General features: G+C 56.7%; 1 protein-coding gene across 2 annotated transcripts in view; it reads right to left on the bottom strand.

Annotated features, from left to right (window-relative positions):
- Positions 1-9574, bottom strand: part of ARHGEF2 (Rho/Rac guanine nucleotide exchange factor 2) — a 47329-nt gene extending 37755 nt beyond the window's left edge. Inside the window, exons 1-2 of one of the 2 annotated variants that reach the window (XM_045583307.1) lie at positions 9457-9574; positions 1196-1494 (exon numbers count right to left, since the gene is read on the bottom strand). In XM_045583307.1, the coding sequence (XP_045439263.1) occupies positions 1196-1473 (278 nt within the window). In that variant the 5' untranslated portion in view covers positions 1474-1494; positions 9457-9574. Of the gene's footprint in view, positions 1-1195; positions 1508-9456 lie in introns of those variants that run through there. The other variant, XM_036442255.2, reaches the window with a different exon arrangement.
- Between the last annotated feature and the right edge of the window lie 3480 nt (positions 9575-13054).

Here is a 13054-nt window from a genome sequence, read left to right as displayed (position 1 = left end):
CGCAGAATTAATGCCTGGCAGCGAAAGGAGGCACCTGGGAGGCCTGGGGTTCAGCGAGCACCACATAAGGCGTACCCAGGGCATCTCTGCCTTCAGCAGGCTGCTCTGAGGCCAGTGCCGTGAGCCCTGCGGGCAAGGCTTTTCAAAGCTCCAGTTCTGGCCCGAGGCGCAGGGCCCTCTCCCCTCACTGGCCCAAGAGCTAGAAGCGGTTGGTGTACTCACCGGAGCTAAGAGAACCTGTGCGAGGGAACCACTGCCAGGGCCGAGAGACAGGGCCCTGCCATCGCCAGCGGGCGCTCACAATGACCACTCACCCTGCACTCTTCATGCTGACCCCTGGGCCTTCTCGCTCTGACTTCCTCTGCTTGGGGGGAAGTGGTCAGGGATTTTCCAAGGGGGGGGGGGGAGGGGATGGGTCCCTCTTTTCTGGTCTGCCAGGCACACACAGACCTCTGCACAGACCCACAGACCCACTCTGCTCTCATGCGGGGCTGCACTAGGTGCCCCAGACATCTCGAGTCGGCCTCAGCCTGGAGCCATCCAGGAGGCAGCCAGGAGGCAGCCGCTTGGGAAAGGGGCTGGTCCCTGCCCGACCCTAGAACCACTTCTCTCAAGAAACCTCCCACAGTCCTCTGGGCCTGTTTCCTCATCTGCAAAATGAGGAAACGGGGCCATATGATCCCTGAGTCCCTTCCAGCACTGAACCGTTGTGTGATTCTTTTTTTTTTTTACAGAGAGGAAGGGAGAGGGATAGAGAGTCAGAAACATCGATGAGAGAGAAACATCCATCAGCTGCCTTCTGCACACCTCCCACTGGGGATGTGCCCACAACCAAGGTACATGCCCTTGACCGGAATCGAACCCAGGACCTTTCAGTCCCCAGGCAGACGCTCTATCCACTGAGCCAAACCGGTGGATAGAGGTTTGTATGAGGGCTGTATGGTTCTTTTAAATCCAAAGTAGGAGATGGAAGCAACATGACCAAGTGTCCTGATACCCCAACCCTGTACCTCCCCTTCTCTGCTCCCACCGCCACCTGCCCTCGAGACCAGGGAGAAAGAAGGAGCTAGAAACACCAGGGAAAGCCACATGTTGAAAGGCAGGGTCCATCTTTCCCAAGGGCTCCCCAAGGCCTGGTCCTAAGCCTCCGGAGGAGGAAGGTCTGGGACAAGGGAAGAAGGCCCCGGGGATTTACCTGCTCAGAGGATCCTGGTGCTCCCTGTCCGGCCCCCAGCTGTGTCTTTTGAGGGGGTCATAGCTGTGGTGATGGGCACGAAAAGCCCCCGATCTTCGGAGCGCTGCCGCATGGAAGCCATCTCTCTCCTTCCTTTTTCCCTCCTCCTCCTCCTCCTCCTCCTCCTCCTCCTCCTCCAGCTGCTCTCTGGATTCAACTGCAGACAGGCAGCGGCGAGTGCGGTGCTGGGGCACCAGGTCTCCACCCGTGCGGGGCGCCTCTGGGACGTCTCTGCTCATGGAAGGCACACGCAGGCCAGTCTGAGCCAAGAAGATGGAGAAGGGTGAGCGGAGTTCTAGAACCCTGGAACCTGGAGCTAGGAAGGTGTCACAGTCAGCCAGGCCTGGCGCCACGAGTCCCTCCTCCCTCCCAGAGGCACAGCATCGGGGGGCGGCTGGCTGAGCAGCAACTGCAGAGCCAGGTCCGGGGCTTGGGCTTTCTTTCTTTCTTTCTTTCTTTCTTTCTTTCTTTCTTTCTTTTTTTTGATTTTTTTAAATATACTTTATGATTTTTAAAAAATATATATTTTACTGATTTTTTACAGAGAGGAAGGGAGAGGGATAGAGAGTTAGAAACATCGAAGAGAGAGAATCATTGATCAGCTGCCTCCTGCACACCTCCTACTGGGGATGTGCCTGCAACCAAGGTACATGCCCTTGACCGGAATCGAACCCGGGACCTTTGAGTCCGCAGGCCGACGCTCTATCCACTGAGCCAAACCGGTTAGGACAGGGGGCTTGGGCTTTCTGACTCGCAGTCCGGTGTTCTCCCCAGTTCGGAAGGCCATCCTCGCCACTCTGCCGTTCCATTTAGTGAGCACCTCTGTGGCAAGAAGCCAAGCCAAGCAAAGAGACAGATATTGTTCCTGTCCTCGAGGAACTCACAGTCTAGTGAGTGACACATGTGCACGGGTGCGTGTGCGTGCGTGTGTGTGTGCATGTGTGTGTGTGTGTGTGTGCGCGCATGTACACACTGACTGACTGGTCAGAGTATGCCAGATGCCACGAGAGAAGTTGTAATGAAAGGCTTTGTGCCATCAAAGGAATGAGTGCATGTACCCAGTTGGAGGACTCACAAAAAGGGAAACAGGCCCTGACTGGTTTGGCTTCGTGGATAGAGCGTCAGCCTGCGGACTCAAAGGTCCCAGGTTCGATTCCTGTCAAGGGCATGTACCTTGGTTGCGGGCACATCCCCAGTAGACGTGCAGGAGGCAGCTGATAGATATTTCTCTCTCATTGGTGTTTCTCACACTCTATAAAAAATCAATTTTATATATATATATATATATTTTTATTTTTATTTATTTATTTTTTTTTTTAAAGGGAAACAGGAGGAAGTAGACAGCCTTCGAGATGGGCTTGGAGGGGTGGAGTGCCAACCTGGAGAGGGAGGCGCCCAGGCAGATAAAAGCAGGAAGAAAAGGTCCCTGAGGGGGAGGGGTTATGCCTGGTCATCAGGGGAGTAACCACACCACGATGGCCTCCGCACAGCGCAGAGAGCAGGGCTCCACCGTCCGACGAGCAGCTCCTTCTCTCTCCCAGGTGGACATTGCTCACTGCCCGCCCTTGGGCTGCCGCCAGGGCCGCCTCCGTGTCTGGGAGATAAGAGCCCTCGGGTGCCCTTGCAGTTGGGAGGGATAAGCCCATTCCAGGAGGAAGGACCAAATACCAGAGCCAGGGTGGTGAGGGGTGGGGGGGAGCTCCCGTTGGTGGCACACCTGGCTCCTGGCTCCGGGCCCAGTCCCTCTCCCAGGCTCCCCTCCCCGAAACCCCCCCACCATACACACACACACATACACACACACACACTACTGAGGTGCTGGGAGCACACACACACACAAACACATACACACACTCTGAGGTGCAACACACACACACTACTGAGGTGCTGGGAGCACACACACACACAAACACATACACACACTCTGAGGTGCTGGGAGCACACACACACACACACACACACACACTCTGAGGTGCTGGGAGCACACACACACACACACACACACACACTACTGAGGTGCTGGGAGCACACACACACACACACACAAACACACACACATACTCTGAGGTGCTGGGAGCACACACACACACACACACACACACAAAGACACACACATACACTCTGAGGTGCTGGGAGCACCCGCAGGACCAGGAAGCAGTGAGTCAGAGCAGGGCCTCCCCCAGCTGTCTGTGCGGGCGGCTAGCCTCTCCAGGCGATCTGAGTGCCCACCCCGCCCAGGAGAGTCCAGGGGGTTGGAAATTGTCCCCTCGACCATGTTCCCTCCCACCTGGCCACGGCCCCGCCTGCCCCAGGCCCGCTGAGAATGTGCCTGCCCACCCTGGGGAAGCAAGGAGACCAGGGCTCAGGCCTGGGCAGTGGCAGGCTCGGGGTGAGTCTCAGGATAACGGAGGAGAGGCCTGTGCCCATCCGTGGTCTTAGCATCTGAAAGCAATGCAGAGGGCACCTCTCAGCAGCCACCGGGAGAGATCCTCTCTCTCCTTGTTTTGTTTTTATTATTTTTATAACATATTTTTATTGATTTTTTTACAGAGAGGAAGAGAGAAGGAGAGAATTAGAAACATCTATGAGAGAGAAACATCGATCAGCTGCCTCTTGTACCCCATCACCACCACCCCATCCCCTACTGGGGAGGTGCCCGCAACCAAGGTACATGCCCCTGACCGGAACTGAAACCGGGACCTTTCAGTCCGCAGGCCGACGCTCTACCCACTGAGCCAAACCGGTTTCAGCCTTGTTTTGTTTTTAATGTTTTCATTGGTTTTTAGAGACGGTGGGAAGGGAGAGAGAGAAATAGAGATAGAAACGTCATTGATTGGCTGCCTCCTGCACGGCCCCCACTGACTAGGACGGAGCCCACAGCCCAGGCATGTGCCCTGACTGGGAATTGAACCGGCGACCTCTTGGTTCAATCCCTGAGCCACACCGGCCAGGCCTCTCTCCTTGTTAACAGACTTGGGCCTCCTGCCATCGGAGGTGCTGCTGCAAACAGGATGGGCCGAACTGCAGGGAGCAGGACGGAGCCTGAGGGCCAGGGACCGACCCTGACAACCAGCGGTTTCCAAAGCTACGATGGGGGGGTCAAGAGGACTCACAAAAAGTCTTGTGTGAAACAGGAAGTGCTCCCGAGGAAGAGGAGCGGGACTGGGAACAGGACAGACCCGGAGGGGCGCGGAGTGGGCACTGTGAGAATCTTGGGTCTGGCATTCAGTGACCTCATGAAAGAGGAAACGCTGCTTGGGGTACACCCCTTGTACCCAGCCTTTATAAGTGGTTTCATTTCCTTTTCTCCTGGGGATGCCACCTGCTGGAGATGGCACCCTACCCCCCGGCTGACGGACGGACAGATCTGATCCTGAGATCCGTATGTCCTGAGATGCCACCCTTCCTTTCCTGCCTCAGAACAACTGGATTCGGCCTCCTCGGAAGGACCTGCCCTTTCCCCCAGCACCTCTGCCATTCCATTCATTGCCTCTGCCCTCTGGGAAAATGGAATCCATGGAGGTCCTCCTCCTTCTCCTTCTTATCCTCATTCCATTTCTCAGAGTTCTTCCTGTTTCCTAAATTCCACCTGTCCATGCTATCATGCCCATCATTTCCTTCTGTCCTGCAAAGAGAGTTTTCCTCAGCCCCCTCCCAGCGATAGTCCTCCTCCGTCTTCTGAATCTCAGGCTGGGGGTGCCCATGGCTGTGCTGGTTTCCCTCCTCTCCCACCCACTCTCTCTCCCAGCCCCAGCCTCCAGGCGCAGGAAATGGTGCAGGGAGCCGCCAGGGCCGGGCCTCACAATGGCTTTATTTAGCTCCCGGATGTGATCACATCACGTCACATCATTGCTTCTGCTGAGCGGAGCGATAGAGATGCTGAAACAGGTCTGGGACCAGAAGACTGAGATGGGGGCGGAGAGGCAAGCAGGAAGTCCTTTTACTTGTCTTCCTGCTCCTGGATTGGATGGCACAGCCCACCAGTGTCCCTCCTCCCAGTGTGTAACCTCCACCGATGACACCAGCCATCAGTGAATCTGGCTGGTGAGATGGGGGCATATCATTTTTAAAAAATATATATATATTTTATTGATTTTTTTTACAGAGAGGAAGGGAGAGGGATAGAGAGTTAGAAACATCAATGAGAGAGAAACATTGATCAGCTGCCTCTTGCACACCCCCTACTGGGGATGTGCCTGCAACTAAGGTACATGCCCTTGACCGGAATCGAACCTGGGACCTTTCAGTCCACAGGCTGACACTATCCACTGAGCCAAACCAGTTTCGGCATTTTGTTGTTTTTTAAATATTTTTTACAGAGAGGAAAGGAGAGGGATAGAGAGCTAGAAACATCGATGAGAGAGAAACATCGACCAGCTGCCTCCTGCACACCCCCCACTGGGGATGTGCCTGCAACCAAGGTACATACCCTTGACCAGAATCGAACCCGGGACCTTTCAGTCTGCAGACTGACGCTCTATCCACTGAGCCAAACAGGACTCGGCTATCATGTGTTTTTTTGTTTTGTTTGTTTGTTTGTTTGTTTGTTTTTTGGCTATCATATTTTACTAGAGACATGTGTTATTCCAAACTCTGAGGCCATCACTTATTTACACTGTGTTAGTGGAGTTGAAGTCCAGCAGATTCACTAGTTCTGATGCCTTCAAAAGCCACATAATCTTGGGAACTTGCTTAATGTTGTTGTTTATCATTGATTTTAGAGAGAGAGAGAGAGAAAGGGAGAGGGAGAGATATAGAAGCATTGATGAGAGGGAAACATCAACATCAATTGGCTGCTTCCTGCATGCCCCCTGCTGAGGATCTAGCCCGCAACCCAGGGCATGTGTCCCGACCAGGAATGGGACCTCTGACCTCTTGGTGCATGGGTTGGCACTCAACTATTGAGCCGCACTGGCTGGGCAATGTTCTTGAGCGTCAGAATCTCTGTAAAATGGGAATGATAATACCTAGGTTGCAAGACGTCAACGGACTTGATTCATAATGTATGTAATGTGACTAGCATTGTGCTTGGGCCATATTTAGGTACTTAGGTAATAAATGATGCTGCTATTGTTGTTGTTTTTATTCTCCAAAGGCAGAGAGAGAATGTAGGGCATAGAGAAATGGAGAGATGGAGAGAGGAAGGCCCAGCACAGAAGCAGAATAGGCATTAAAGGATGGTCACCCACCATCATCCCTTTAGAGAGAGAGCAGCCCTAGCCAGTCGGGTGGCTCAGGTCGCTGAGCATGGCCCCACGCGCCGAGAGGCCGCCAGTTCCATCCCGGTCTGGGCACATGCCCAGGTTCCAGGCTTGACCCCTGGTGGGGGACATGCAGGAGGCAGCTGATCGACGATGTATCTCTTTCTCTCTCTTGCCCTTCCTCTCTCTCTCTAAAATAAATAAAAAACATTTTTTCTTTTTCTTTTTTTTTTTTAAAGAGAACGAATAACCCACGGGCCAACTAGTCTCAATTGTGATGGGGACTGATGATCACAAGTAACTTCTGATGGAGTCGAGGGCACACAACCAGAGCAACAAGAGAGAGCCTTTCTGTCCGGGAGGCCCTGACGAAGCTGTCCTCCTCAGAGAGGACGGAGGACAGAGCAGCCCCCGATGCTGTCAAGCGCTGTCAAGCTGGGGTTGACAAACTGCAGCCTGTGGGCCAGATCTGTCCTGCTATCTTTATTTATTTATTTATTCTTTTTTTTAAATTAAATTATTATCTGTGTACATATTTTAACATTGCCCCCCCTCCCATACATACCCTCCCTTCCCAGAGATTTGTGTCCATTGGTTGCATTATCTTGTATGCATTATCTTTTTAAATGGTTGGCGGGGGGGGGTGGGAGGGGGAGGGAAGGGAAATCAAAAGAAGAACATTACTTGGTGACACATTAAAATTAACATGAAATTCAAGTTCTGGAGTTCGTCCCTTTTTTTTGGACACGCCCACTCACTCGTTTATAATGGTCTGCGGCTGTCTTTGCGACAGAGACCCTGTGGCCCACAAAGCCTAAAGCAGTTACCCTCTGGGTCTTCACAGGAGGAGTTTGCAGACTCCTGATGTGGAGCAACGGGGTCTCACAGTCTTAGGAAGGAGGGAAAAGATCGAAGACAGACAGCCAGGCTCGCTGCACACCGTTCTGCCACAAGCGCGGGGGCAGAGGGACATGGAGGACCCCAAGTACCCATTCCCTCCATCGCCCCTGGAGCCCACCAGAGCAAACCATCACACTGCAGGGCCTGGGCTCTTTTCTCTCCAGCTTTGAAAGAAATCTGGCCGTATCTCTGTGCTCATTCCCACCCTCTCCACCCCACCCCCACCCCCACTACCCCAGCCAAAGGGTGGGGAAAAAACCTTTAAAGTCATTAGATGGGGGCTCCACAGAAGTTGAATTTGTCCTTTCTCCTCCATCTGTTATCTCAGAAATCTGAATGAGGCCACGGGGCAGGTGGGGCTCTGCCTGTGTTTGCTGCCAGCAAACATGGGGATCGAACCGCTGCTGCCAACTCCAGGGCCCTCTGAGGCCAGGGACGCCCGGGGGCTCCTGGGTCTGGGCCTTAGATCCGAAATGGCCCGCAGCTGCCACATTGTGGCAGACCCGCATCCGGATAATAAAGAACGGGAGGGAGAGGCCTGCTGGCTCTCCTCCAGGTCTCCCAGGCCTGGGGGCGGGGGAGAGGGGATGAGGGGGAAGACGGGGTCATTGAAAACCCTTTGATGGTTCAAAATTTAACCTACCTGCTTCTTTTCCTGTAGAAAGTAAACCATTAATCCAACCGTGTCTGCACAGAGGGCTGCCCCGGGGCCTCTCTTAACTTGAGATAAAGAAGGCCCCAGGACACACGGTTCCTCCCCACCCTGCACCCCGCACGGGCACCCCCTTCTGCAGCAGGTCACAGTACCCCAGCTTCTGTTCTCCCCACTCCCATCCTGATTTGGTCACATCGTTCCTCTATTAATCTGTGCGAAACACAGGAGGTTTTGACACGTGTGGCAGAAGGAACTCACTTTCCTTCTCTGACTTTCCCGTCCGTCCGCTGCCGAACATCAGCGGAAAGGCGAAGGGTGCAGAGGGGGAGGATTCGTTCATCCCGGCGTTGGGCCTGAGAAGAGGACCCGAAGGGCTGGGCACCAGGACCACGGGGGGCACCTGTGCCATCTCTTCATGGGACAGGGCGAGGGACAAGCTGGAGCCCACCTCAGCGTCCAGGTTGACGTCTGCAAGCTACACACCTGCTCCAGGGCCGGCAGAGCAGAGCTACTGATTTTATCGTCGCTACTTAATTCCTAAGATCAAAGCTAGAGAGCTGGCAGCCCAGCCCCCTGGCCTCCTCACACCTCCTTCGACTAAGTCAGCAACCAGGCATCTCAAGCAACCACCCTCAACAACACTCGCCCCTTTGATAAACGGGGCGGGCACACAAATCAGTCAGGAATTTGGGGTGTTGGGCTCCCCTTCTCTACGCCCTCTCCCCACTTTTTTTTTTTTTTTAATTGGTTTGCAGACCAAACGTAGGTTAGCAAAATCCCCTTCTTTCTGTCGGGATGGGCCCGGGGTCGCCCATGCCATGTGGGCCTGCAGGAGAGAGGGAGAGACCAGCCAGTCCTCTCCCGCCTCCTCTGCCGGTTTCCTGGTGTGTGTCACGGGTCCTGTGCCAGAGAGGTGGGGCGAGAGGCTGTGAGGTTCAGAGGGACACACCTGAAGAGACTTTGGCCACTGCGTCCCAGGAATTAACCCGTCAGGTCCCAGGAGACAGCTGGAAGGAGGGGGCAAAGCAGGGAGCCCCTAACCTGATAGATGACCTGGAATCAGGACTTCCCTGGCTCCAGGGATGGGTTGGTGGCCTTCCACACTTCCCAAACCCCAGCGGGAGAGGAACAGTGTCAGGCACCAGAGGAAGGGGACCCGGGATAAATTCAGACATCAAGGTTTTAAAATCCACAGGATTGTGGCGACTGAGAATATGGATGAGGGTTTAGCATCACTTATCACACACGTATTTGAGTGTGAGTGTGAGTTGTTGTCACACACACACACACACACACACACACACACACGACCCCCATGGGGCTGGTAGAGAAGCTTGCCCTGTTCTCCCCTCCCTGAGGCACAGGGGCTGCGTGAAGGTCTCTGCTTCTGGGTGTGTGTGTGTGTGTGTGTGTGTGCCCGTGTTATAGGGACAGGACCCCCGAGAACGGGACCGAGGGAAACTCACCAGTCTCGGGAGGTACCCCAGGGATGGGGGACGTGTTCCTGCCCTCCGCGGGCGGCTTCAGGGTGAGACAAAGTCCTGCTTCAGGTCGGCCCGCCGAGAGCCCGGTCCCGCACCCTAATGCCAGGGCCCCTCGCGTGGTCCGTTCAGAGGGAGGGCTCATGATCCAGAGGTTTGCACAGGAGGAGACGGAGGGGCACTCAGCCCAGCCGGCCAGCTGCCTCTTCTATTACTCCGCACTTCCCTTCCCCGCCCTCCTTCGAACTCCCTGCGTGTGCGGCCTTTAACCCCTCGTGTGCCGGCCTGAGGGTTCCCGGGACCCCTGTCCTCAGCGTTCCCCGGACAGAGGGCGCCCCGGATCTCAGGTTCACGTGGAAACAGGCAGAGGTAACCCCCGGGGTGACCCTGAGGGGAGAGTAGGTGGGAACCTGACATCCAAGGAACCCCCGCCCCCCCTCCCATGGGGACGGGGTGAAGGAGGGAGCGAGAGAGGACATCGCAGGGAAAGGCAGGCGCACAGCTGGAAACGCACTTAACAGCCGGGTCCTGTTGGGGTCAGGGAGGCCCTTTGTCCTCTCTCAAATCTGGCTCCACAAGGGCTTGCGGGTCCCTTTAAGAGGCAGGTTCCAGCGCGGGGAGAGGAGGAAAGATTGTGCTTTCTGTGATGGAGGGAGGAGCCCTCGCAGGGTCAGCTCCGTGTGAGGAGGGCCCTCCCCTCGGCCGCAGGGACACGGTGACCAGGCCGCTCAGCACCCACGTGGCCCCGCGCCCCCCGCACTGGGGGCGATGCCAGGCCAGGGTATCTGGCCCGCGCCCCCGCCCTCTTCCCTGATAAAACCTGGGCGGCCTGACTCACCCTCTGCCTCCCACGGGGCAGAGGGCGGCGGGGCAGACACGGAGGTACCTGAGCCTCCTGGACAGCCCGGCTGGAGGCGGGAGACCTGAGCTGCCTCTGCCAACTCCCTGGTTACGGGCCTGGGAGCGGCCATGCACTGGCTGTGCTTCCTCACGGGTCCATGGCGGTGTCAGGTGAGGAGTGGGCCGATGCGGACACACCGATGCCGGCCCATAGCAGCTATCCCATGAACAAGCCCGCTGCCACTGGCGTGACCTCGATCAGCCACGGCCCCCTGTCCTTCAGTAAGAGGGTTAGGGCAGGCGGCCACGGCCCATGCTCGCTCTGAAGCCCTCGCGCCGGGTGAGAGGAAGCGGGCAGCTGCTGCCAGAGGTGGAAACTGCATCGCTTCCTGCCTGGCTGGGCCCCGAGCCCCGTGGTGGGCAACAGGGTGCCTTCTCCCTTCGCAAGAACACGGGGCGCACCTGCTCCTCTCACCGGCGCGGGGCCTCGGACATCGCTAACGAGACAGTCTGGCGATTGTTCAGAGGAGGACACAGGCTCCGGAGGGCGTGTCTCACCGAGGCAGACAGCCAGCGGCAGTGGGTGCGGCGGGCAGGTGCCCAGCCTGCTGCCCCTCTGTGCTCAGTCCCGCTCCGACCGCTCGGAGCCGCTGCATTCCCTCGTTTCTTGGAAAGTCTTACACTGTTTCCCATGGACTTTCTTCTTTAAAAAAAAAAATATATAATATATATATATATATATATATATATATAATTGATTTTTTTATAGAGAGGAAGGGAGAGGGATAGACAGAAACATCGATCAGCTGCCTCCTGCACACCCCCTACTGGGTATGTCCCTGCAAACCAAAGTACATGTCCTTGACCAAAATCGAACCTGGGACCCCCGAGTCCACAGACCGACACTCTACCCACTGAGCCACACTGGTAATGGCTCCCACGGACTCTCTTCAGGAGGAGCCCCCGGCCCGGTGTGTGGAGGTGGCCATCCGGCCCCTGGCTCCTCCTGGTACCAGGGCTGGGTGTGTGGGCGAGCAGGTGCCAGCTGAGAGCTCGGATGAGGTGGGAGGAGGGACAGTCGGCTGGTTTCCAGGGTGGGATCTGGAACCTGCTGGCAGCTGGGCTCCTCTCTGTGTTGGCTTTTAGGGAGGAGCCCCTCCGTTTTGGTCCCCAGCCTCTAGGAAGGATGGGGGACCGGGGCTTCCCGTCCCTCCGCCATGCAGACCTGCGGGCAGTCTGGAGCTCGGGTCCCCGCCTTCCCAGGGCGGTTCCCACGAGAGCAAAGGGACTGCTATCTGCCACTCCGCCCTGCAGTGACCGCAGACGTGGACAGGGTCAACCATAAAGCCAACTCGTCCAGCCGGGTCTGTCTCTCGGTTTCAGAGGCTTTGCCTTCTCCGAGCCCACTGCGTACGGGCGGGCTCGAATTCCTCCTGACACCAGTGGAAGCGCGTCCCTTCGGAGAGGACGCATCTGGGTTTGGCCCCTTTGCAAGGTGCCTGAGACACTCACCGCCCTCACAAAGCTGCTCTTGTCATCTGCCCGCGCCCCCCGCCCTGCCCGCGTCTCCTCCATCCTGACAAGGCCCAGGACACAGCGTGCCGAGCTCTGCAGGGAAAGGTGAAGACTGCCCGACTCGGAAAGGGGCGCCTCTGAGCTGAGACAGGAGGAAGGTTCCTGGGACGCAGGGTTAGGAAGCTTAGCCTGTCCTCTCGCGCACAACACCGCCTCCTGCAGGGGGGCCGCTGTGCGCAGGGGAGACCCGCAGTGGGACAGCCTGCTTCCTCCTCCAGAGACTGATGCTTCCGAGACCTCGGGAGGGAGGTGATAGGCGCCGGACGGACTAGCTCCCTTTCCTCCTCAACCCCCCGCTCTGACCCATGGTCGTCCCGCCTCCTCCTGAGCAGCCTGGCCTCCGCCAGGAGCACAATGGCAGCGGCGTCGTGGTCCCGCCTCGCCCTCTCACCTGGCCAGTCCCGGGCTGTCGGAGCCACAGCTCCTGGAGGAGGGACGTGAGCTGCTGGAGGGCCACTCCGTTCGGGGCCTCCCGCTGTCTCCATGTCCGTTTCATCCTCCCTGGGGCCCAGCGGCTCCGCCGGGCAGAGGAAAGGGTAAACCGGTTGGGCAGCACGGCCCCCCCATCCCCAACAGTCTAAACTGGGAAACGCGGTGGCAGGAACAAAGCGGCTGTTTGTTGGCGGCTCCCCTGCCTGGGAGGCTGTCCTCGGACCACGGCATTCCTGGGCTGGACAGTCCCCACCGCCTGCCGCTGCCGCCAGAGCCAGGCCTCTCCGCAGCCGGAGCTTGGGGCACCCCAGGTGCTGCTGCGGGGCCAGCGCTCAGAGCAGAGGCTCCAGAAAAGCTAGTTCTTAAACAGAGGAAGGAGCAGAACCAGGTCTAAGATAGCTTTCCAAGAAGTCAGTAAGTAAACCTGGCCAGTTTTCCCAGTGCTTAGAGCGACAGCCTGGGGACCGAGGGATCTTGGGTTTGATTCCTAGTCAGGGCTTGTGCAGGAGACAACCAATTGATGTCTCTCTCACATGGATGTTTCTCCACCTGCCCCCCCCCCCCCTCTAGAATCAATGGAGGAAAATATCGAGTGAGGATTACAAAAAGAAGTCAGTACATGAGACCAGAATGTCTTCCTGGCGTGAGAACACTTTCCCATCCTGACCTTGAGCTAAGAGGAGGGAACAGTCAGGAAAGGTTCTGGGGGGTATGTGGTGATTGGTGAGAGCAGAGG

Source organism: Pipistrellus kuhlii, unplaced genomic scaffold (genome assembly GCF_014108245.1).
Source record: "Pipistrellus kuhlii isolate mPipKuh1 unplaced genomic scaffold, mPipKuh1.p scaffold_m20_p_18, whole genome shotgun sequence".
Lineage (NCBI taxonomy): Eukaryota > Metazoa > Chordata > Mammalia > Chiroptera > Vespertilionidae > Pipistrellus > Pipistrellus kuhlii.
The sequence above is the reverse complement of the archived record's forward strand: the minus strand, read 5'-3'. Positions and strand labels throughout refer to the sequence as shown.